The sequence below is a fragment of the Amblyraja radiata genome, chromosome 26, assembly GCF_010909765.2.
Source record: "Amblyraja radiata isolate CabotCenter1 chromosome 26, sAmbRad1.1.pri, whole genome shotgun sequence".
NCBI lineage: Eukaryota > Metazoa > Chordata > Chondrichthyes > Rajiformes > Rajidae > Amblyraja > Amblyraja radiata.
In genome coordinates this window covers 3,268,337-3,294,956 of record NC_045981.1, presented here as the reverse complement: position 1 = coordinate 3,294,956, position 26,620 = coordinate 3,268,337, and the positions used below count along the sequence as shown (strand labels likewise).

General features: G+C 44.8%; 1 protein-coding gene across 1 annotated transcript in view; it reads right to left on the bottom strand.

Annotated features, from left to right (window-relative positions):
• The window catches only part of b3gntl1 (UDP-GlcNAc:betaGal beta-1,3-N-acetylglucosaminyltransferase like 1), a 218,849-nt gene extending 195,295 nt beyond the window's left edge, over nucleotides 1-23,554 (bottom strand). Inside the window, exons 1-4 of the mRNA XM_033044054.1 lie at nucleotides 23,237-23,554; nucleotides 21,019-21,135; nucleotides 19,306-19,405; nucleotides 7,112-7,176 (exon numbers count right to left, since the gene is read on the bottom strand). Of these exons, the coding sequence (XP_032899945.1) occupies nucleotides 7,112-7,176; nucleotides 19,306-19,405; nucleotides 21,019-21,135; nucleotides 23,237-23,380 (426 nt within the window). The 5' untranslated portion in view covers nucleotides 23,381-23,554. The remainder of the gene's footprint in view (nucleotides 1-7,111; nucleotides 7,177-19,305; nucleotides 19,406-21,018; nucleotides 21,136-23,236) is intronic.
• Between the last annotated feature and the right edge of the window lie 3,066 nt (nucleotides 23,555-26,620).

Sequence of the window (26,620 nt, the reverse complement as noted above, 5' to 3'; positions counted from 1 at the left end):
AGGTTGATCCAGCTATAACGTACAGCAATGTGGAGAGTGCTGGCACACTATGGGAAAGCTTCATATGTACATCATCTGGCTATGGTTGCCATGAAGCAATCTTCAAACTGTAGGTCCCAACAAATTGGCTCTGTGCTTTTTAAAAAACAAACAATATTGAATCACAATAGACACAAAAAGTTGGAGTAACTCAGGCAGCATCTCTGGAGAGAAGGAATGGGTGACTTTTCGGGTCGAGACCCTTCTGCAGACTCCCAGCTTTTTGTGACTATCTTCGGTTTAAACCAGCACCTGCAGTTCCTTCCTACACATTTAAAAAACCCAGCCGGCAGGAAAGAGCAAACTTGAATTCTGTGTCAATCATTGACGTTGTCCTTTCACTTCTCAAGACAGAACCAAGCAGCTTCACCAGGTGGCATTTCCAGACTCCAGGTACCTACAGTGTGCTCCAACATTCAAACATTCTGCGGCCATTCCTGTTCCAAAATACTCAAGTTATTCAATTTAGTTTGGTTTGGAGACCTCTGTTCTCTAAGCATTAATCCTAACGTTAAATATGCTGGTAAGGGCAGTGCTGTTGTTTAATACATTAACCCCTGTCTCACAGATAGTGAAAGGCTACACTGACACTCAGTGCCACATTCTCTCTCCAGTGAAGGGCAGGCCACTGTCACCAAGAATATCACTGATCTCATTTCCTGTGGAGACCTCCTCTCCTGGTATTCGTGTCCCCATAAATATATCTTTTTACTTTGACTTCTTCCTTTCTTGATCCAGTCCCTTCGCACTGACAACTGAGATCCCCAATACTCTCCCAGGCCAGTTTCTTACTCCCAACCAGCTCATTCTGGCTGTGAACATCCTCTACGCCCCCACCTCACATCAGGGCTGCCAGTAGGTTTCTTCCTTGCAAAGACCCAACCAAACCTGCCCACCAACATGTCCACCAACATCCCCGGAGGGAATTGATAGGCGGTGTTTGAGTCGGGAATCTTCTTCAGGCCGTCTGAAGAAGGGTCCCGACCCAAAATGTTACCTATCCAGTCCTTCCACACTTGTAGCCATTTGCTCAACATTCCAACGTCTGCAGCTCTGTGTGTCTGCTGCCCACCATCATTCTTATTTGCCTCGAACTCATTCACAAGTTTAAATCCACTGGCTTCCTCCAAGTCAAAGAAGTAACAAAGGGGAGCCGTACATAGGTTCAAACTCTGTGAGATGTGCGGAACCATCTATATTTATGTCCAGCTTTGTCTCCCTCCTTCTCCTCTCCCTAAGGTACACCGATGATTATATTTATGCCACTATCTACTGTTGTACACAACTGAAACAGTTTCATCACATTTGCCATCAATGTCATCAGCCGTTTCTGATTCTGCCCTTCCTTAGATCTTTATCTAAGGGATAGAGCCTTTTCTGTTGCTGCTCCGGCACTCTGGAACACATTGCCGCTGCACATCAGACAGGCCCCCTCACTGTCCATCTTCAAATCCTCCCTAAAAACTCATTTTTATTCTCTGGCTTTCGACACTGGCTGAGACATTGCTCCTGTTCTTAGTGCTTTTAATGTCTTTTAATTTTTACTGTTTATTAGTCCTTCGTTTTACGGTCTTTAATGGTTTGTAATAACTTTTTGTCCATGAGTTCCCATGTACAGCACTTTGTGGCAACTGCGGTTGTTTAAAGTGCTTTATAAATAAAGTTATTATTAAAGTTATTATTTATTTCCTTCTTCTAACATCCCTGCTGTTGGATCCCTGCAGTTCTACGTCACAGAGGGCTGTGTTGGTTTGATCACCGATACGTAAGGAAGAGGTGAATACATTTTTTTTGGCAGATTGGGAAATTGAGGAAACTGGACTCGAGCAGATCGCCCACCATCACATTAAATGATGGAGCAGGTTTGAGGGGTTTGGTGGCCTCATTCCGGCTCCTGCTCTCTTAAGGGCCTGTCCCACTTGGCCGTTATTTGCGCGTCATTTATGCAACATCATTTACGGGTGGCGCGTGGTGAGACGTGGTGGTGTAGGCAGTGACGCCGGTCGCGTGCAGCGCCCCAGGATTTTTGGATTCACAAAATCTTTGTGCGCCACCTGCGTGACACGCAAATGACAGGTTCTTCAGGTTCTTGTGCCGCCTCATGGGATAAGGATCTTCCATTATATGCCCACAAACACCACCAGATATTGTAAATGCACTTTTTCCACATCTTGCCCCCCCCCACATTTCTCCAGTCACATCATTTCTATTCTGATGATAACATCTTCAATAACACTGCTGTCATGTCTTCCACTAACTTAGCAGGCAGGGCTCGCAACCTCATCTCACCTCCATTTCCTGCTCTCCTGCTCTCCCCTCTCCCACCCCACAAAGGACAGGCTTTCCCTTGTGCTCACCGCCACCACTCCCTACAATAAACTGAGCTGTAATTTCCACCCTCTTCCATGGGATTCCACTGTGACAAACTTCCCTCCTTTTCCACCATTTGGTGTCAGCAATGGCAGCCTCGCCAACAGTCTGTCTGTCCTTTAGCCCTCTTTTGTTATTTTTAGTGCGTTTTAAAAGTTTGTGTTAATGTTCTCTGGTTTGTTTTATGTGGGGGGTGGGGGAGGGGGTCGGGGGAAACTTTTTTTTCCAATCTCTTACCTTGCCGAAGATGCGATTCTTTTCCGGGTCGTATCTCCGGTCGTTCTGCGGCCTAACATCGTGGAGCCGGTGGCCTTGCTCGGGACTGACTTCAAGCCCCACCGCGGGCGTGGACTTACAATCGGGGCCGATCCCCTGCCTGGGTTCGACACTCCAACTGCGGATTTCAACATCGCGGAGCTCACAGTCATAGATAGAGACTGATGTCGGGTAGCTCTAACGGCGCAGGAGGTTCGACTAGCCCCGACCTGGGGTCAGACCGCCCGGCACGGGGCAGCTGAGATCCCCCTGATGCAGGAGCTTGATCGCCTCGACGAGGAGGCCTGCCACCGGCTACGGGAGTCAAGATCGTCCCATCAACAGAGGCTCGAGGGAGAACAGAGATTGAACTTTTTTTCACCCTCCATCTCAGTGAGGAATGTGGAGGAGTCACTGTGGTGGATGTTTATGTTAAAATGTATTTTGTGTGTTCTGTTGCTTTTTATTAGTATGACTGTATGGCAAATCAAATTCCTTGTATGTTGCAAAACATACTTTGCTAATAAAAAATGATTGTGATTATGAAAGGATTGGAAAATGGCGGCCGCGAGGCGCGCCCCAGTACAAGTTGTGCTCCTGTCTATTGTACTCGTGTCTGTGTTATACGTTCGCAATGTGTCATGTTTAATCCAATACACCCGATGGGAACTTCTAAATTTCAAACTTAACATCCACGGAGTCCTGAGGCCATCTCTACCGAAGGAAATAACGCTTGTTTCCCCGGGTCTCTCCCCGGGTCTCTCTACATTCTGGCCGCAGACCGGCAAACGAAGCCGACCGCAGACCGCGGACCGCAGACCGCCAAACGAAGCCGACCGCAGACCGCAGACCGCGGACCGCCAAACGAAGCAGACGCTCCGGTATCCTCTCGAGGTTCAAGAGGCGCCCATTCCGACCTCCTCTCCCAGCCCTCCTGCTGGCAAATGTTAGATCTCTCCGGTACAAGATGGACGAACTCCAGCTTCTGATTCAGACCAACAGGAACTACAGCAACTGCTCTGCCATCTGCCTGACTGAATCCTGGTTGGATCAGTCAGTGCCCGACCAAGCAGTAACGCTGCCAGGATATACACTTCACCGAGCCGACAGGTCAGCTGAACTATCTTTCAAGTCAAAAGGTGGTGGAATTTGCATTATGATAAACCAACGCTGGTGCACAAACTCCACCTCACTCAGCCATGTATGTTCCCCACTCTTGGAGCACCTTACTATCACATGCAGACCCACCTACCTCCCCAGAGAATTTGCATCGGTCATTGTAATCGGTGTTTATATTCCACCTGAGGCTAATGCTAACGCCGCCATGAGCGAACTAGCCTGTCATATATCCAACACAGAAAATTCATACCCAGATGCAGCAATAATTGTGTTAGGCGACTTCAACCATACCAACCTGTCCACTGAGCTTCCAAACTACCACCAGCACGTGACCTGCCCCAGCAGAGGGAGCAACACGCTCGACCACTGCTATACTCCGTTTAAGGAGGCTTACCGTGCCTTTGTAGGAGCTCCGTTGGGCAAGTCAGACCACGCGATGCTGCTGCTTATCCCAAAGTATAAGCAAAAAATAAAATCCTCAAAAACTTCGCCCAAATCTGTTAGGTCGTGGTCTACAGACGCCATCGAAAAGCTGCAAGGCTGCTTCGCATGCACTGATTGGGAAGTTTTCCGCGCAGCTGGTGACCTCCACGACTACACGGACACAGTAACGTCATATGTCCAATTCTGCGAGCTACTCTGTATCCCTTCAAGAACTGTTAAACAATATAACAATAAGCCCTGGTTCACAAAAGAAATTCAACAATTAAGAACTGATAAAAATGCTGCATATAAATCTGGAAACAAGCAGGACTACATGGCTGCAAAATATAAATTAAGGTCCACAATAAGGAAAGCCAAACACAATTATGCCACCAAATTAGAACAAGAAATCTCAACAAACAACACTAGAACTGTCTGGAAAAAACTTCAGGAAATGACCAACTACAAAAAGACATCCACCCCCATCCCAGGTAATGATCATCAACTCCCAGATAGACTGAACACTTTCTATGGCAGGTTTGAACAGTCTCCAGTCCCTCCACCATTGTCCCCCTCTCCTCTTCCTCCCCCTCCATTCCACATCCAGGAGGCCGAGGTGAGGACTACCTTCAGGAGACAGAAGAAAAATAAATCTGCAGGCCCAGACAACATCAGCCCAGCAGTGCTTCATCACTGTGCAGCAGAACTGGCCCCTGTATTCACCGGCATCTTCAACTCATCCCTCTGCCAATGTACAGTGCCCCAGTGCTTCAAACAATCTACCATCATCCCTGTGCCCAAGTCCAACACATCATCCTGCCTCAATGACTATAGACCGATTGCCCTTACATCTGTGGCCATGAAGTCATTCGAGCGCATTATTCTTGCTCACCTCAAAACCAGCACTTCCTCCAACTTGGACCCACACCAATTCGCATACAGAGCCAACAGGTCAGTGGAAGACACAGTCAATCTGGCCATTCATCACACTCTGCAACACCTGGAAACCGCCAACACGTACGCCGGCATCCTGTTCATGGACTTCAGTTCGGCATTTAACTCCATCAACCCGGTTAAACTCTTCCATAAATTAACGGACATGAACATTGACCCCTGCATCTGTCACTGGATCTACAGCTTCCTTTGGAACAGACAACAGAGGGTGAAGATACATAACACCATATCTCACCCCCTGCACCTCAGCACAGGAGCCCCTCAGGGCTGCGTCTTGTCACCCTGGTTATTCTCACTCTACACAAACCAATTCACATCCCAGCATAGTTCAGTTAAAATATATAAATACGCAGATGACACAACCATCATAGGTCTCATCTCGAACAATAATGAAACAGAATACCGCACTCAAACACACAAAGCAGTCACTTGGTGCACAGATAATAACCTCTTACTCAACACATCAAAAACACACGAACTCATCATTGATCTCAGACGTAAGGCACAACCCAAGACCCCCCTACTCATCTCAGGTGAACCCATACCCACCACTGACTCATTCAAATTTCTTGGCAGTCATATAAGCAATAACCTCAAATGGAAAATCAATTCAAATCACATCTACAAAAAAGCCAACCAAAGACTCTTCTTCCTCCGCCAGCTCAAGAAGTTTAGAGTAAGGAAACACCTCCTAATCCGATTCTACACAGCCATCATCCAAAGCATGCTCACTCCATCAATTACAGTCTGGTTCAGCAGTTTAGACACTCACTCCCGTAATAAATTACAGCGCATAGTTAACAAAGCATCCAAAATCATCAGCACTCCCCTTCCATCAATAGAATCACTCCATCACAAACGGTCTGTGTCAAGGGTGAAGAAAATCATCTCTGATCCCTCCCACCCAGCACACCACATCTTCCACCTGTTGCCATCAGGAAGGCGCTACAGCTCACTGCCCGCCAAGACATCTCGATTTAAAAACAGTTCTTACCCACACGCAATCCGAATTCTGAACACACTATGACAACAGCACATATCCTCCCCATGCATGTACTGTATATTGTATGATGTTGTGTTTTATGTTATGTTTGATGGGAATCAGCCTACCTTGTAACATCCTGTACTGAACCTGAATTCCACCAGCTTGACTGTGTGGTCATTAAATAATCTAATCTAATCTAATCTAATCTAATCTAATCTAAATCTCTTCCCACCATCAGGGGAGTGAAACATTTCATCCCGGTGAAGCGACGATTCCTCTGCCACTTTTTCCAATTTAACGTACCGTATTCAGTGCCCACAGTCACGATATTGGAGAAACTAAATGAAGATGGGGAGACAACTCTGCAGAACACCAACACTCTCAGCAATAGTGACTCTAACCTCCCACTTGCCCTTTGCTTCAACTCTCCAAACTACTGCCATTCTATCTTTAACCACTTCTCATCTTCCAGCAAAGCCCAACATGAGCCCAGGGAACGGAACCTCTTCTTCTGATAGTCCAGCCCTCCATCATGGGTCATCGTTAAAGTGAACAATTCCAGATAATGGGTCTTTCTCATTTGCAATCGAACCGATCAAATCTGATGAAAGATCACTAACCTGCAATATCACAGGATAGGACAGGTTGAGAGGAGCAGAATTAAGCCATTCGGCCCATCAAGTCTATTCCGCCATTCAATCAAGGCTGATCTATCTCTCCCTCTGAAACCCATTCCCCTGCCTTCTCCTCATAATCCCTGACACCCGTACTAATCAAGAATCTATCTGACGGCCTCCACAGCCTTCTGTCACCTCTGTTTTTCCTCTCTTCACTCAGGCAGCACCCCCCAGACGCTGCCTGACCTGCTAAGCAATTCCAGCACTTTCTCATTTAAATTAACTGCTCACGTTCTCTTAAATGAGACTAAGTTACGGGTGGAAAAAAAATCGTCGTTTGCATACTTACTGCATCCAAAAAGCAAAGGAATCTTCCAAAACTTTGTGCAATGGCCTGATTCTTGGCGAAACCAACTGCAAGATACAAAAAAAAAACAATTTCAAAAGGCAGAGTTCAAAGCTTTCAACATACACGCATTTCAGGACCAGCAATTCTCATGTAGGAAATGAGATTCAATATTTTATTATTTCCAATGTTATAATCCAGCATTAAACTTGTTGGGAAGCTTAAGCAACACCTCATATTTCTCTTGGCAGCTTACAGCCCAGAGGTGTGACTACTGATTTAGCTAACCACAAGTAACGCTTGCAATCCCTCTCTCTCCATCCCTCCCCCACCCTAGTTGTCCTTCTAGTTTCGCTGTCATCCTGCTCAGTTTCACTGTATGTATCACCTCCTCCACAGCCAACAATGGACCATTGTAGGCTCAACCTTTCCTGGATCATCGTTGCTGGCTGTGATTTGTCCTTTTCACACCTTTTATTCACTTATTCTTTGTACCTTTTCATACCTCTCGTTCCCCTTTCCCCTGACTCTAGCTGATGAAGGGTCTCGACCCAAAATGTCACCTATTCCTTTTCTCCAGAGATGCTGCCTGACCTGCTGAGTTACTCCGGCATTTTGCGTCTACCAAATACTATCTCTGTGTTGCTGTGCGCAACGTGACAGATAATGCCAGCTTCTCCACAGACAAGCGCATCAATGACTGTGCAGTGCGTGACTGAGGTGACTGTAGTATTAAAAATAAATACGTGAGATCTATACTATCCAATCTATACTGATCCCTTTTATCACAAATGTCCATGTAGTTCACCAGCTTGCTTCTAAAGGCACTGGCCTTGGCTACCCATCAAATATGAATCCAGTCATAGAAACATAGGAACATAGAAAATAGGTGCAGGAGTAGACCATTCGGTCCTTCAAGCCTGCACCGCCATTCAATATGATCATGGCTGATCATCCAACTCAGTATCCTGTACCTGCCTTCTCTCCATACCCCCTGATACCTTCAGCCACAAGGGCCACATCTAACTCCCTCTTAAATATAGCCAATGAACTGGCCTCAACTACCTTCTGTGGCAGAGAGTTCCAGAAATTCACCACTCTCTGTGTGAAAAATGTTTTTTCTCATCTCGGTCCTAAAGAATTTCCCCTCTATCCTCAAACTGTGACCCCTTGTCCTGGACTTCCCCAACATCGGGAACAATCTTCCTGCACCTAGCCTGTCCAATCCCTTAAGAATTTTGTAAGTTTCTATAAAATCCCCCCTCAATCTCCTAAATTCTAGCGAGTACAAGCAGAGTCTATCCTGTCTTTCTTCATATGAAAGTCCTGACATCCCAGGAATCAGTGCACATCAGACCATGTGAGGTTTGGGGTTATCACCACACCTCTGGTGCAATCTACATAGGTGCATATTCTAACAAGGGCTTTAATCATTAACGCAAATCCCACTAATTAGTTTTAAGGGCCTGTCCCACTTTCACGAGCTAATTCATGACCTCTGCCGAGTTTGCCCTTGACTCATACTCGCAGCATGGTCAACACAAGGTTGTAGAATGCCGTAGGTAGGTCGTAGCAGGCCGTGATGCTAGTCGTAGGTAATCGTGGCATCAAGCAGGTTGGGGCGTTTTTTCCAGCTTGATGAAAAATGTCCACGTGTAAAAAAGGTCGTGAATTAGGTCGTGAAAGTGGGGCAGGCCCTTAAGTCTCTCCTACAGACAATCCACACATAATGTCAGCTCAGCCAACAATGCAACCAGTTTAACTCAGGCCAGCTAACACTGCAGAGTCTGGGGACCGAACCTGGACAAACCCTGGTCTGAATGGGTCAATATTTCACCCAGTGCACATCAACTCAACCATGAATGCTTGATAAGGAAATCGGAACCAGACCATAACCAGTCATAGAGTGATACAGCATGGAACAGGTCCTTCGGCCCAACTTGTCCACACTGACCAACATGTCCCATCTACACTAGTCCCACCTGCTTGCTTTTGGACCATATCCCTCCAAACCTGTCTTATCCTTGTACCTGTCCAAATGTTTCTTAAATGTTGTAATAGTCCCAGCCTCAACTACCTCCTCTGGCAGCTCATTCCATACACCCACCACCCTTTGTATGGAAACATTTACCCCTCAGATTCCTATTAAATCTTTTTCCCTTTAACCTCTCAGAAATATTCTACATATGATAAAGTATTCTATTTTACTTCGGAGTCACGTGAGTGACTACGTGAAGAAACCCGCTAGGACGCATGCGTGTCATATCGCTACACGCATTGCAACGAGTCACACCAGGGGGGAACGTTGTTCCCCTTAGCGGCAGAATTTAAAAGCCGGGAACAGCAGGTAAGGAGACTCTGCGTTCCTTCCCACTTACCTTACAGGTGGAGACATGGACAGATCCACGAGAAGGAAGGCTGCGAAAAAGCTGGCGGGGGAGAACCGCGGAGTTGCGGGCAGCCAGCAGCAGCAGCCGACGGCACGCCAATCTCCCGTAATGGGAACAGCTGTGCCCGACTTCGCTCCCGCACCGGCCAAACCAACACCACGGGCGGGCGGGAAAGCGAAGCAGAAATCAGACAGAGTCGTTGACTCCGATGAGTCCGACTTTGAACAGCCGCGAGCGGCCAGTGCAGGTGAGCATTGGGGCCGGTTAGAGCGGCTGGGGGATGAGGAGCAGCCGCGAGCGGCCAGTGCCCGTGAGCATTGGAGCCGGTTGGAGCGGCTGCTGGAGGAAATACTCCAAAGTGGCAGGCTCCGGGAGATGGAGGCTAGCCACAGTGGGCAGCTAGTAAGCCCCACAGCAGTACCTCTTGTGGGGCTGCACAGTGTTTCTCCCTCATCAGAGGGGAGTACAGGGGGTCAATTCTGGGCTGACCCTGAAGAGGGGTGTGAAGAACATACCCCTAGTGCACATGGGGTGAAAGAAAACCTGTTGGATATGGTGTCCCAGTTTATCCAACCAGACCAAACTGGCCAAGACCTGGAGCCCAAAATAGCAGCAAGTATTGACTACATGTCTTTCAACCAGCTACAGGGACAGGCATTATTGGACACCACAGCAAGACACTTACCACCAGGGAACTGTAAATCACTAAATGTTCCCAGTGTCAACCAGTGCATTTGGAAGCATGTGGGGGCATCGATCAGAGCCAGGGACTTGAAAATACAAAAAGTGCTGAAAGTCCTAACAGCAGGAATTACGGCTTTCGCCCGCACATTGAATGAACAAAACATGACCCAAGATCACCAAGATGCACTGGCTTTATTTTGCAACTCCCAATACGAGTTAAACAGTATTAGGAAGAGTGCAATCCAACCGATGTTAGACCCCAAATTTGCAGGCCTCTGCAAACCTGGAACCTCCAAACCACCAATACTACTTTTTGGAGGGGACTTATCAAAACAGGTCAAAGAACTGGACGAAGAGGCTAAAACCCTGGGGCTCATAAAAGCAGCATCCAAAAACTACTACGGCCAGAAACAGCACCCCTACACACCCACCAGTCGGCCAAGACAAACTGGAGAAAGCGCAAAGGCCAGGAACACCCAACATCGGTCTTTTTTAGGCCATGGCCCAGACCGGCCTTCCTGGAAAATGCGCAAACCCTCAACACCAACCCAACTACAGACCCAGACACCGGCGCCTCAACGTCCACGGAGGATGCCCAAAAAATAACAAACCTACCACTGGTAACCATGGAGGTAGGTGGGTCTGGTTCCTTACGAATTGAAGGGAGCATGGAGGTTGGTGGGAGATTACGATACTTTCTGGATGCATGGAATAAGTTAACTACCGACACTTATATTCTAAGCAGTATCCAGGGTTATACCATAGAATTTATACAAAAACATAACCCTCCAGTTCAGCATGCACCGAACCGAATGTTCGTGCTTACAGGCATAGAAAAATCAAAAGCACATGCTGAACTACAGCGGCTTTATAAAAAAGGAGTAATTGAAAAAACCCAACACGAATCACAGGAATTCGTGTCCAACATCTTTATCAAAAACAAGAAAGATGATGGTTGCCGCATCATCATCGATTTGACTACTTTGAATACTTTCGTAGAATATATTCATTTCAAGATGGAAACCTTTGTTACTGCTAAGCAATTGATTTCCAAAGGTTACTACATGGCAAGCATCGATTTAAAAGATGCTTACTATACAGTACCCATAAGAGGTGACCACAGATGCTATTTAAAATTCAACTGGATGGGTCAGCTCTGGCAATACAGGGCACTCCCTAATGGCCTAACATCAGCCCCCAGGCTGTTCACAGAAATTTTGAAACCAGCCCTAGCGTTTCTGCGGAAACAAAAACACATGGTAATGGCATATCTCGATGACATACTTAATGTGGGCAAAACTTTGGAATTGGCTAAACAAGCGGTAACAGCCACAAAACAATTATTTGAAAATCTGGGGTTTATCATCCATCCAGTTAAGTCTAAATTAATACCTTCAACCAAAATGGATTACCTGGGATTCACCATTAACTCAGTTCACATGTCAGTGACTTTGCCGAAAGAAAAGGTTACAGCCTTAATAGAGGCTTGCAGCAAAATCAGACATCACTAAACCATCCATTAGACTGGTAGCAAGAATAATTGGGAAGATAGTGGCTGCGTTTCCAGCCACACAATTTGGACCTTTACATTATCGAAATTTACAGAGAGCAAAAATAAGAGCACTCAAAATTAATGGTGGTCATTTTGACAGACCAATGAAGCTGCCAACCGAAGCCATAATGGAACTAAAATGGTGGGAACATAACATTAGGCATTGTTCCAATCCAATAATTATCAGCAACCCGTCTATGGTATTACAAACTGATGCCAGTGCACTTGGTTGGGGTGCTACCAATTCCATCACCAGCTGTGGAGGGAGATGGAATGCACAGGAGGCATCATTATTACAAACACTGGGCATAAACTACCTGGAAATGTTAAGTGCATTCCATGGCCTTAAGTCATATTGTTCTGGGTTACATCACCAGCATGTTAGACTACAATTTGACAACACCACCGTGGTAGCATATATCAACCATATGGGTGGAAACAAATCGACATCATGTGACAATCTGGCCAACACAATTTGGCAATGGTGTATCCAGAGAGATATTTGAATATCAGCTACCTACTTACCAGGTAAACTAAATTTAGTGGCAGACACCAGGTCACGCAAATTCAATGAAAACACTGAATGGATGTTGGATAAAAATGTATTTGCTGAAATTACAGCATGATATGGAACACCAGATATCGATCTTTTCGCATCCAGGCTCAATCACCAGTTAACAAATTATGTTTCATGAGAACCAGACCCTGGGGCAGCGGCAACAGATGCATTTTCGCTGCATTGGGGGAAATTGTTTATTTATGCATTCCCTCCCTTCTGCCTCATCAGTCGGGTATTAAGAAAAATACAGCAAGACTCTGCGTCTGGTATTTTGATAGTACCCGATTGGCCTACTCAACCATGATTCCCGGTGATACTCGACATGGTATTAGAACCATGCATCACCATCCATCATAGACCTAATTTACTGGTTCATCCCGTAACAAAGGAAAGTCACCCATGTTATAATTATACAAACCTATTAATTTGTAGAGTTTGAAAGCACCTCTACTATACCTGGGACTGACGGACCGAACAGTGGATATGATCGCATCGGCCCACAGACAGTCCACCAAAAAACAGTACTTGGTGTACATCAAGAAATGGGAAAAGTACTGTCACAACAATAACCTCATCCACAGATCAATCAACATCCCGTCTGTTCTGGAATTCCCTGCAAGCCTTCATTACGATGAGGGGCTCAGCTATAGTGCCATCAACTGCGCCAGAAGTGCTCTGTCAACATACCTGTGGCAAGGAACAGAGCGGCATTCTGTAGGGACACACCCCCTGGTAACCAAACTCATGAGGGGAATTTTCAATGCTAATCCCCCAAGAACCAGGTACACCCAAATATGGGATGTGAGCATTGTACTGACCATGTTAAGAAACTGGTCTCCACCTACAGCTCTGTCCCTACAGAAACTAACAATGAAAACAGTCATGCTGATGGCCTTGGTCACGGCACAAAGGGTCCAGTCACTACAGAAACTAAGGCTGGACAACTTGACTATTTCATCTGGAAATTTAACTTTTCACATCAATGAAATAGTCAAACAGAACAGACAGGGGTCAGCAGGGCTAAAAATAGATTTCAGGGCCTACCCGACGGATGATCGTCTCTGTATTGTAACACACTTACTATTATAGATGGAGTATACAAGGATCATCAGAGGCAAAGAAATGGCACTTTTAATCAGCTACAAACAGCCACACAAAAAAGTGACAGTCCAGACCATCTCGAGATGGCTAAAACAGGTCCTAATAAAGGCTGGAGTAGACACTAACATTTTAAAATCTCACTCCACCAGGGCTGCAGCTACATCAGCAGCTATGAAGTTGGATGTTCCAATGGACCAAATCCTCAAGACAGCAGGATGGTCAACGGAGAAAACTTTCCAACGATTTTACAATAAACCAGTCATTGAACCTGGAACATTTGCAGAAACACTTTTAAGTTCTGTAATATGATTTTACCCCATAAATAGGGGCTATGATTTGGTGTTAATAAATTTATCGTTGGGTTTTCAATATCGTATTGATGTCTAATGATGTTAACACTATTCTCCCCATAATCATGGCAGATGTGATGCATGGACTCGTTTCCACGGCATGAAATCACAGAGCTTTAAAATCTTCACGTAGTCACTCACGTGACTCCGAAGTAAAATAGTGAGATTAAACGAGAACTTACCAGTTTGAAGTTTGATCGTTATTTTATGAGGAGTAACGTTGAGGGAATATGTGCCCTCCGCTCCCACCCTTGATCATATACTCAACTGGTATCTCTTCTCTAATCTTACTATGTTTAGTCATTACAGTTATCTGTGATTTCACACCGCTGCTTTGAAGAATGACACGCATGCGTCCTGGCGGGGTTCTTCACGTATTCCCTCAACTTTACTCCTCATAAAATAACGATCAAACTTCAAACTGATAAGTTCTCGTTTAATCTCACTATTAAACCATAATGTTTTGGATAGTGTGTGTCGCAAGGAACTGCAGATGCTGGTTTATATTGAAGATAGACACAAAATGTTGGAGTAACTCAGTGGGTCAGACAGCATCTCTGGAAAAAGGTAAAGAGAGCCTGAAGAAGGGTTCTGACCCAAAACGTCACCTATTCCGATGCTGCCTGACCTGCTGAGTTACGCCAGCATTTTCTGTCATGCTTTGGATATTTATCCAACAGCCCTCATTTATAAGAGGAGGAGGAAAAAAAAAGATAGAAGCCTTCTCAAAATTATTTTGAAAAACTCCCCATACTGCCCTGTCCTGCGATTTCAGATCTCGAGCTTGAGACCATACGGAATTGGTGACCATAGAAACTGTTTTAACAAGTGAAGAGGTTCCCACAATGCAGAGTGCGTTGCTGGAACTTGAGAGCTTGTGCCAACTATGCCAAGCAGAGACAATCAATGTTTGTACCAGCAGGCCAGTTTCCTCTCAGTCTTTTCAGGCAGCCCATGACAACCAGTTCAATATCCTGCAGCAATCCAGTATTAATCATTGGCTTTGATGCTCCATTGAACAGGAGGTTTCAAGTTATAACAATACCATTCCTTTCAACATCAGAGACAAAATTCTGTCGCATTCGATTTAGCTGGATAGACAAAAAAACTGGAGAAACTCAGCGGGTGAGGCAGCGTCTATGGAGCGAAGGAATAGGTGACGTTTCGGGTCGAGACCCTTCTTCAGACTGATGTCGGAGGGGGGGGGGGGGGCGGGAAAAAGAAAGGAAGAGGCGGAGACAGTAGGCTTCATTTAGATTTTTTTCCTATTTCTGTTTTATTGTACATTTTGTCAAAAAACATTGGAGGGAAATTGCGTAAATTCTGGAAAGTTGTAAAAGCCCCAGGTTTGTACATCCGAAACCAGAATATTTATTTTTAACTCACAATTTTTAACAAATGGTTAAAAATAGTGTGTCGTATGATTTATCATCAGGTCAACTGAAGGTTACTGATGTTCCAGCAATTAAATGCTCAGTCATTGGGGGGGGGGGGGTCTTTTTAATGCCTCATCATTCAAAGTTTGATGGTCAACGAGTTAATAAACTTACGTTCTCAGAAAAAACATTTTCCTCTGTTACACATACATGGAGGAGATTGTACACAATGGGAACTTAATGCTAAATAGTGAAATTACTTTTAAAGTGAAATTAGTGCTCACATTTACATTGGACACAGGAGACAAAAGGAACTATAAATGCTGGTTTACAAAAATAGACACAAAGTGCTGGAGTAACTCAGCAGGTCAGGCTGCATCTCTGGGGAACATGTATAGGTGAAGTTTCCGGGCAGGTTCCTGCTCCAGTCAGCGAGCACTTGTGTCTACTTTTTTTTTACATTCAACACACCCAGTTATACACCCTAATAACATCTTATAAATTGCTTTACCATGCAAAGACAAATTTCAATAATTGCTCAACCACTGCAGCTCATCCTTTCGTCTATGTGGTAATATCAAATAGCTCTCGATTAATTAATAATAACAGGCTGCTAAAACATATTTTTAATTTAGCCAAGAGCGAGCCAAGGTTATTAGTACTGAAGTCATTAGTACAGGTCCATCACCGAATTTACAGTGTTTAAGAAGGAACTGCAGATGCTGGAAAATCGAAGGTACACAAAAATGCTGGAGAAACTCAGCGGGTGCAGCAGCATCTATGGAGCGAAGGAAATAGGCAACGTTTCGGGTCGAAACATTGCCTATTTCCATTGAGTTTCGTCCCGAAACGTTGCCTATTTCCTTCGCTCCATTGATGCTGCTGCACCCGCTGAGTTTCTCCAGCTTTTTTGTGTACCATCGATTTTATAGTAACTGGTCCGGCCCCCCCCCCCCCCCGCCCCCCCCCCCGTTTCAATCCGGCCAAAATCGGCCCCGTCCAGAAGCCCCCCGAAAGCATGGCGCTGATGGGCTGGTCAAACTCCCACCCCCACCCGGAACTCTGGCCTGTCAGATCGGTTCTCAAAGCCGACCTCCGTGACTAATCAGCGGATCGAATTTGCCGCCTGTGGCTGGGGGTCTGGAACTCTGGCCCGGACGGAGCCAGCAGATCCATTCCCATAGCCGACTTCGGCCGCCAACTTTGCGTGCTGGTATCTCAGCCGCACGAAGCCTTGACCTCCGCTGGTCTGGCATAACGGATAATCCTCTGGAAGGTTGCTGCAACATAGCCCTTGTGGCTAAAGGGATCAGGGGGTATGGAGAGAAGGCAGGGATGGGATACTGAGTTGGATGATCAGCCATGATCATATCGAATGGTGGTGCAGGCTCGAAGGGCCTACTCCTGCACCTATTTTCTGTTTCTAACATCGGTGGTGGACCTGTACTGAATGCGATTTTCGATTCAACGACCCAAGCTTGTCTTTTCTGCGTTAAATCGATGAAACGACAACAACCTTGGTAAGAATATTAACAACCACATGTATAAATAGTACATAACCCAAAAGGTTGCCTCCCAAGCAGCTGCCCAGCTTAAAGAGTTGCTACACAGGATTACTCACTGTCTTCTCTTGCCAAAACAATTTTCTATCCAATTTGTCATTTTGCACAGGAGTTGATTCACTTCTATCTATGCCAGACAAGTCATCCATTCCATTGGAAGGAATCCACCCAAATCCTTGGAGATCTGATTCATACATCCAAACACATTTCTGTTGACCACTAACACGTCGATACACAAAATAAAACCACAATCGCATTAACAGTTAACCTTTTCTTTGTCCGTAAGGAAAAGTTAAAAGCTAGTCTTTCATTTCCTAATTAAAAGGAAGTGCAGTTTTGTTGCACTTCCTAGCTTTTTAGTTTCAGTTTAGAGATACAGCACGGAAGCAGACCCATCGGCCCTGAGTCCGTGCCGACCAGCGATCCCCTGTACACAAGCACTATCCTACACACACACACACACACACACACAAGGGACAATTTCCAACCAAAGCCAATTAGTCTACAAACCTGCACGTCTTTGGAAGGTGGGAGGAAACCGGAGCACCCGGGGAAAACCCACGTGGTCACTGGGAGAACAAACTCCGTACAGACGTCACTGGTAGTCAGGATCAAGCCCGGGCCTTTGGTGCTGCCAGGCAGCAACTCTACTGCTGCGCCACCGTGCCACCATTACTAGGCCACATTAATGTGCCGCTGTGAATATTGGTGATGCAAGATTTTAGCTTGATATGCATCATAAAGAATATATTCTGAACTAACTAAGGCAGTCACTTTTCTTAAAGCCACTGGTTCGCATCAAGACTTTGGTGGGAGGTCTGATTTACTGTCGTTCCATGTAAAACTGAGCCAGACTGGACAAAGAATAGATAATGATTATGTTCTAACATTTCAGAAGATCATGTCATGATCCCATGACACGGTTCATTATAAAAGCGACGCTGATCGTTGGATTAGCGTCTTTCATGTGCACTTAGAACTTCAAGTGGTCCAACAATAATCAAATCATAACTAAATTGAAAAGTGCAGAATTACATGATAAAAGTATATAAATACTTTTTATTATTCCATTGCAGGCAGAAAGGGATAAAGATTGGCTCGTAAAATAATGAACAAAAGTTTACAAGAATTATCCCAGGAATTAGTGTCCTAACCTACGATGAGCATTTGTCTGCACTGGGCCCGTACTTGCTGGAGTTTAGAAGAATGAGGGGGGACCTCATTGAAGCACCTACCACTTTTGGCTCTAAATACCATATAACCCTTAGTGTTGTGATCTTATTTTCTCTGTGCATCTCCCCTCTACTTAAGTCACCACTTAAATGAGAATTGCTTCGACTGTTATAGCCTTTTCTGGAAATCTAAGCAAAACTTATTTTCAACAACCTTTAAAAAAATAAATCACCTAACATATCCATTCACTCACCTTTTTGGTTATTCACACCTCTCATTCCTTGATATAATACCCATTGTTCCTCTCTAACCCCAGTTGTTGCGGCATCAGGATGCAGGAAAAATGTTCCCAATGTTGGGTGAGTCCAGAACCAGGGCCCACAGTCTTAAAATAAAGGGGAGGCCATTTAAGACTGAGTTGAGAAAAAAACTTTTTCACCCAGAGAGTTGTGAATTTGTGGAATTCCCTGCCACAGAGGGCAGTGGAGGCCAAATCACTAGATGGATTTAAGAGAGAGTTAGATAGAGCTCTAGGGGCTAGAGGAATCAAGGGATATGGGGAGAAGGCAGGCACGGGTTATTGATTGGGGACGATCAGCCATGATCACAATGAATGGCGGTGCTGGCTCGAAGGGCCGAATGGCCTCCTCCTGCACCTATTTTCTATGTTTCTATCAATAGCAGCACGGTGGCACAACGGTAGAGCTACTGCCTTACTGCGCCAGAGACACGGGTTCGATCCTTACTACGGCTGCTTGTCTGGATGGAGCTTGTACATTCTCCCCACTGACCTGTAGTTGTAGGTTAATTGGCTTGGTATAAATAATAATAATAATAACTTTATTTATAGAGCACTTTAAAAACAACCACTGTTGCAACAAAGTGCTGTACATGACTAATCATGGACAAAAAATTATTACACGACAATAAAAACATTAAAAGAGAGTAAAAACAATTAAAAAAACATTAAAAACACTAAAACAGGAGCAAAGTCTCATGCAGGGTCAAAAGCCAAGGAATAGAAATGGGTTTTAAGATTGGTTTTGAAGATGGACAGTGAGGGGGCCTGTCTGATGTGCAATGGCAGAGTGTTCCATAACGCCGGTGCAGCAACAGAGAAGGCTCTATCCCCTCTGAGCTTCCGCTTAGACCTCGGTACCTCCAAAATGTAAAATTATCCCTAGAGTAGGGAAGTGTTGAAGTGCGGGGATCACTGGTCGGCATAGACTCGGTGGGCCGAAGGGCCAGTGTCCTCGCTGTCTCTCTAAACATAGAAAATAGGTGCAGGAGTAGGCCATTCGGCCCTTCGAGCCTGCACCGCCATTCAATATGATCATGGCTGATCATCCAAAACTAAACTGCTCTATAATAATGCATCACGCACGAATGCAGTACAACTATTTATTTTCTGTTGCACCGTTATTCATTGACACTTTCAACAAGAACGTACCTCCTTTTGGGCATGCAGATTCTTGTCCACCAATGATAACATGTATTCCTTTCTTTACCAGTTTTGTTTGCCATTTTTCTAGAATACTCATCGAGTTGTCCTGCAACAAAGAAATAAAACTCAGTTAGAGCACAACTGTTGAAAAACCTTTGTCGGCACCCGGGTTCAATCCCGACTACAGGTGCTGTCTGTACGGAGTTTGTACATTCTCCCCGTGACCTGCGTGCGTTTTCTCCATGTTATAGGAAAGGTGTTATCAAGCTTGAAAGAATTCAAAGAAGACTTACCAGGATGTTGCCAGGACTTCAGGGACAGCTATAGGGAGAAGTTGAGCAGACTAGGTCTTTATTCCTTGGAGCACAGGAGGTGATGAGGGGTGATTTTATAGAGGTGTACAAAATCATGAGAGGAATAGGTCAGGTAGATGCAGTCTTTTGCCAAGAGTAGAGGAATATAGAGAACCAGAGGACATAGGTTTAAGGTGAGGGGGATAGATTTAATGGGAAACCGAGGGATAACTTTTTTTTTTACGCAGAGGGTGGTGGGTGTGTGGAACAAGATGCCAGAGGTACACAAAAATGCTGGAGAAACTCAGCGGGTGCAGCAGCATCTATGGAGCGAAGGAAATAGGCAACGTTTCGTCCCGAAACGTTGCCTATTTCCTTCGCTCCATAGATGCTGCTGCACCCGCTGAGTTTCTCCAGCATTTTTGTGTACCTTCGATTTTCCAGCATCTGCAGTTCCTTCTTAAACAAGATGCCAGAGGAGGTAGTTGAGGTAGATACGATCGCAACATTTGAGAAACATTTAGACAGGTACATGTACAGGATGGGCCAAGAGCAGGCAAGTGTGAATGGTGTAGATGGAGCATGTTGGTCGGCGTGGGCAAGTTGGGCCAGTGGGCTTGTTTCCACGCTATGTGATTCTATGACTCATTTTTCTTACATCCTGATATTCCTTATCCTTATAGGTTGCTGCTACTGCCAGGCGTCTCGGACAGTGGCCTTCGTGATTTGTCTAATGCCCCTATCCCACTTAGGAAACCTGAACGGAAACCTCTGGAGACTTTGTGCCCCACCCAAGGTTTCCGTGCGGTTCCCGGAGGTTGCAGGTGGTTGCTGGAGGTTGCAGGTAGTGGAAGCAGGTAGGGAGACTGACAAAAACCTCTGGGAACCTCTGGGAACCGCACGGAAACCTTGGGTGGGGCACAAAGTCTCCAGAGGTTTCCGTTCAGGTTTCCTAAGTGGGACAGGGGCATAACTGAACTGGTAAAAAAAAAAAAGGATTCACCCAATGGCTTCCAATGCCCCCAACCCCCAACCAACATCCCCTTTTATAAATCTGAGACCTCTATCCATGAATCCATTTTGCTCCCATGTGTTACTGCTGTTTGAGAATGAGTGGGAATGTGGTATTACAGACCAACACACCTGTAACCTTGTCCCACAGTAAAGTGCCTGGAGGTGTACCAAATTGGATGAGGCAGATATGTAAAAGTCCACTTGCCCTTTTATCACATGAAAACCAACTAATGTTTTCAAAATGGCAACGCTGTTCTTTTTAACTAGTGTTAGGCCAAAGCTTGTCACTCATGCAGCACATCAAAAAGTAGATGAATTCCAGCATCTTGGCTTTCACCATTCTACATGAGGGAGGCAAATGAGGCCGCAACATGTAGCTAACAAAGGAGATATCATTAACAATAAGTACAACCTTGCTGGCATCGTTGAAGACGGACAACTGCATCGATCCCTGGAAATCCTGGTCCAAAACCGACTCAAGGCACTGATCCAACCACCTCTCAGCATTGTGGACCGGCAGAACAATCGACTGCAAATCGAAGGACAGAAAGTAATAAATGCACAATGTCACACTGACGAAGGAGTCCACAGTCAGGCCTGTCACAAGAATAATACACAGGAAATTTCTGGAGCAACTCAGCGGGTCAGGCAGCATCTCTGCAGAAAAGGAATGGGTGACTGACGTTTTGGGTTTGATCAGTCGGATGAAGGGTCTCGACCTGAAACATCACCTATTCCTTTTCTCCACAGATGCTACCTGACCCGCTAAGTTACTCCAACATTTTGTGTCTATCTTCGGTGGAAACCAGCATCTGCAGTTCCTTCTTCCACGGGAAAATAGTGTTTAGCTACAACGTTCTTGTTAAATTGATTCAACCTCCATCATCTCATTCCACCTATTTATTCCTCCGGCACAGGTCCAGAGCAATGGGCAACTGTTATATTGAACATAGATCTTGGTTTTCTATTACACATGACAACAAAGAAGCTCTGAACTACAATAGACTATTATTATTATTATAGCACTATAATTGTTTGTTTATTGCGACCTTTTTCAGACTGAAGGTCTCCACCTGAAACGTCTCCCGTTCCTTCTCTCCAGAGATGCTGCCTGTCCCACTGAGTTACTCCAGCATTATATTCAATCAATCATTTTGTGTCTATCTTCAGCGTGGATAACAAACTTGGATGTTAGCATTATTATTTTTTTTTTAAATTCAGGCAAGCATCAAAACCAATACAGAGGACAACAGGGACTTTTTCCATTTAAAACCTGCTTTATACCATTCCACTCTTGGAGCCACAAACTGTGACTGATCGGGGAAGACAGCATTCCATTTGCCTTCAGCCTCTGTCAGTCTAAACCGTAACTCTCCAAGAACACTTTATGTTAAACAGATGTGTAATTCACAGGGGTGCACCCATTAAAGCTCCAAATTTGTTCTTCCTATTCTCCGAGGACATTGGACTATTACCCAACACCATCACTACATTTATAGCAGGCAGCAATACTTCGAAACAGCATGTAGCTGCCTTTAAACATAGAAAAACAGGTGCAGGAGGCCATTCGATTCAATATGATCATGATTGATCATCTAAAATCAGTACACCATTCCTGCTTTTCCCCCATATCCCATGATCCCATCAGCCCTAAGAGCTAAATCTAACTCTCTTGAACACATCCAGTGAATTGGCCTCCACTGTCTTCTGTGGCAGAGAATTCCAGATTCACAACTCTCTGGGTGAAAACATTTTCCCTCATCTCCGTCCTAAATGGCCTAACCCTTATTCTTAAACTGTGACCCCTGAATCTGGACTCCCCCAACATCGGGAACATTTTTCCTGCATCTAGCCTGTCCAATCCTTTATGAATTTTACATGTTTCTATAAGATTCCCTCTCATCCTTCTAAATTCCAGTGAATACGAGCCCAGTCGCCCCATTCTTTCATCATCATACCTTTCATAAAAGGACCCATTCATAAAGGACTTTGCATTGGCATAACAGCATGGAAACAGATCAATGCACTACCCATTGATCACCCATTAACACTAGAGTGCATTATCCCACTTTTGCTCCCATTCCCTGCATACATGAGGGGCAATTTAGAGGCCAATTGATCCACAAACCCATATCTTTGGGATGTGGGCGGAAGCCCAGAGGAAAGTCACAAGGTCACAGGGAAAACATACAAACTCCACACAGAGAGCACCTGAGGTTAAGGATCAAACCCAGGTCTCTGGCATAGTGAGTGCCGCCATAATCGCTGGTCAGGATTTATAAGCGGGTCTTTGTTCAGGATTCACATATTGGGAAGCATTTTTCCAACACTTTCCCAGACAGCAGGATGCCTACCAATGCACTGATGTCACTTTTAAAGCATCCTTAAAGCTGCTTTACCGATCAGCTTTGGTAATATATAGAGGAAAGATGTTCTGGGGGAAGGGAATTAACAATAAATGGAGAGCTAGTGTAAATGCACCAAATCAAACACCACTGACCATCTCTGAAATAAAATGGGAATGTAAGTTGTAACTGTTCCTGTGCACCACTATTATATATATTACAAAAACAAACTTGTACAAACTCTATGTATGAAAATGTATAATTCATTTCAGCTGCTGAACATACCACATCACTTAGGTAATCTTCCCTCCCACAATCTAATCTGCGCTGGTCACTGCTTCCTCCGTGTTTTGTTATTTTGGAACGAGTAGTATCTCCGACTTGGCCTTGAGTGAGTTTACTGGGACCTGATACAAAAGCGACCGACATTGAAATCAAAGATTTGCCCCAGTTTCTGCATAAAATAAAAAATGCACAAAGGCCTTCTAAAACTACACATGCCCCCAACTGACAAAAACCTACTTGCCCAACCTACACTGGTCTTTTGGTCACGTCATATAAATTATATAATGGGGAAAAAACAAATCTGGAGCAGCGCTGCTCTGAAACCAAAGATCCTATACCGCTATGTCTTTGTCTGAAACTGAACCGAATGAAAGAAGCAGAACCCGGAAGTACTGTACCGCCGCGGCCGGCATACGTCCCGCCCCCTCCCGCCCCTCATTGGCCCATTCCCCAGCCATTTATACAATTCCAACTCCTGATTGGTCAGTAGGGCTGTCAATCACACAGTTTGCAACTCGGAAAAGTCTCACGAGTCTCAGCCTATGGCCCTGGATGCAGCATGTGTGTGGCATGTATGCAGCATGTGTGTGGTTATGTATGCAGCATGTGTGTGGCATTGTACAGCATGTGTGTGGTTATGCATGTAGTATGTATGTGGCATGTATGCAGCATGTGTGTGGTTATGTATGCAGCATGTGTGGCATTGTACAGCATGTGTGTGGTTATGTATGTAGTATGTATGTGGCATGTATGGCGCATGTGTGTGGCATTGTGCAGCATGTATGTGGCATTGTACAGCATGTATGTAGCATTGTGCAGCATGTATGTGGCATTGTACAGCATGTATGTAGCATGTATGTGGCATTGCGCTGCATGCATGTGGCATTGTGCAGCATGTATGTAGCATGTATGTGGTTATGTATGTAGTATGTATGGTGCATGTGTGTGGCATTGTGCAGCATATATGTGACATTGTGCAGCATGTTGCATGAATGTAGCATTGTGTGGCATGTATACAGCATGTGTGCAGTGTATATGCGGTATGTATGTAGCATGTATGCAGTGTGTATGCAACACATAGGTAGCATTATGCAGCACACGTGTGCCACATATAGCATTATGCAGCACATATGCAGCTTTTCAATGCTTTTCAACACCAAACTTAGAAACTCCTAACATTTTAAGATGTACAATTAGGATTGAAATACAGGTATTTCATATATAATGTTGCATCTTGGTCAGGTAACATCAAGAAGTCTTAATAAAAAACCTATGCACAGAAGAAGAATCCCGACCAGGAACGTCACCCATCCATGGATTTTGTCTGAATTTGTGTCTTTTTGTTTAATTGGTCCACCATCATCATCTTGTGCTCATTAGCCAGGTTCCCAGATTCTGGAATTCCATCCCTAAACCACCCTCCCTCTGCTCTTTAGCTCAATCGTTAAAATCTATGTCCTTCACCAATTCCTGGTCATATGCCTTAATGTATATCTATATTCGTTGTCAATTTATGTTGGACAACACGGCTGTGAAGCATCTTTGGGCCTGTCAAATGTTTAGAAATTAACGATTGAGAAAATATTAAGGACTATATTAAATATTAAGAGAAATAATAATCATAAGGGGAAGCACAGTTTTCTTCAAGATTTTCAGAAATCAGAAAATTATTGACGCTAGAAAACGAAAAGAGAAATTGTTAGAAATTCTCAGTAGGTCAGGCAGCATCTGTGGAAAGAGACACAGAGGAATGTTTCAGGTTTGATAAAGTCATCATAACTGGAAACATGAGATTAAATGTTTTAAGATGCGGAGAAAGTCAAAAGAAATAGGGAGGTTGAATGATAGGAGAGATTGAATGGCAAAGTGATAATGGTGCAAGGAGGTGGAAAATGGAGAAGCAATCATGATGTGAAACTATTGAACTCAATGTGCCGCCTGGATGCAAGTCATGTATCTGCTCAAAACATGAATGATGTTCTTGGAATTTATTTTCATCTCCATTGAGACATTTTAGAATAAAGGTCAAAATGGGAGTGTGGTGGAGCATGAGAGTATCGGGTGACTCATAGCTGGGGCCAGGTTTTCAGATTTTATGGAGAGGGTCCACAAACTCCCATCTGTCTTTAGTCCCACCATCAAGAGCAGTAAACGGCAACATCGAAAGAAGCAGCAGTAAATTACTGTTCCACCTGGAAAGAATGTTTGAATGTTTAGGGCATTGGATGGTATGAAGGGAGGAGTTCAAAGCACAGGAGTTACATCATCAGTGATTGTACAGGAAGTGCATTTTAATTTAATCTGTAGAATGAGATCGATTGTCCTGAGGGAATTGTTGATGAGTTAGCCAGACTGTCATGTGGGCAACTAGTGGTTTGAAATGCTGAAAGTGAAGTACATAGATGATATGTCAGCATGATGTTACCAGGAGGCGTTGGATATAGGGGAGGATCATCATGCGGAGTACAAAATGAAATTAAGGACTATTGTGATTCTGAGAGGGAGAGGAAATGGTGAGGACAGAACGCCACTGAAATGGAACAGATTAAAACATGGCCGCACAGCAGCGCAGCGGTAGAGTCGCTGCCTTACAGCGCCAGAGACCCGAGTTCTATCCTGACCATGGGCGCCATCTGTACGGGGTTTGTACGTTCTCCCGTGTTCACACGGATTTTCTCCGGGTGCCCCGGTTCCCTCCCACACTCCAAAGATGTACAGGATTGTAGGTTAAATGGCTTCTGCAAAATTGCAAATTGTCCCTAGTTGCAGGATGGTGCTGGTGTGCAGAGATCGCAGGCCGGCACAGACTCGGTAGGCCAAAGGCCCTGTTTCTGTACTGTATCTCCAAACTAAACCAAACTAAAGTAGTTTAGAATCCCATCTCTCAAACGTGAATTGGAAAGTCGATGAAACAATTGTAACTCAAGAGACTCAAAGAATAAGTACTCTGTATAAAATGCTTCAAAATCTCGCAGGGCAGATGGTATGTGTTGTTAAATCATGGGAAAATGTATTCTTTGGTCCGGGGATTGGGGGGGGGGGGGGGGGGGGGGTGGGCTGGCCCTCACCCAGATCATAGGGCAGACTTTGGTACTCTGCCGAGAACATCAATTATTGGGTTGAGCTTTTGCTAATCATTTTCTTCTCTCTGTGAGTGCCTTAGAAACTTTTGTTTGACTGCCTTTCCATATCAATCAGAGCAAGGCCCTTCCCTCAGCATTTTGGCTGCAGAAATAGCAAGGTGTGCCAACATTTCTAGCTTGATGTAGTATGCTCTGGCACCAGTGGAAAGCCTTAACACATCCTGCATGCAATAGATTCATATTTGTATGAGTAAAGGTGGTTGATTTTTTTTTCCTGAGCTAACATTTAAATAATGGTATT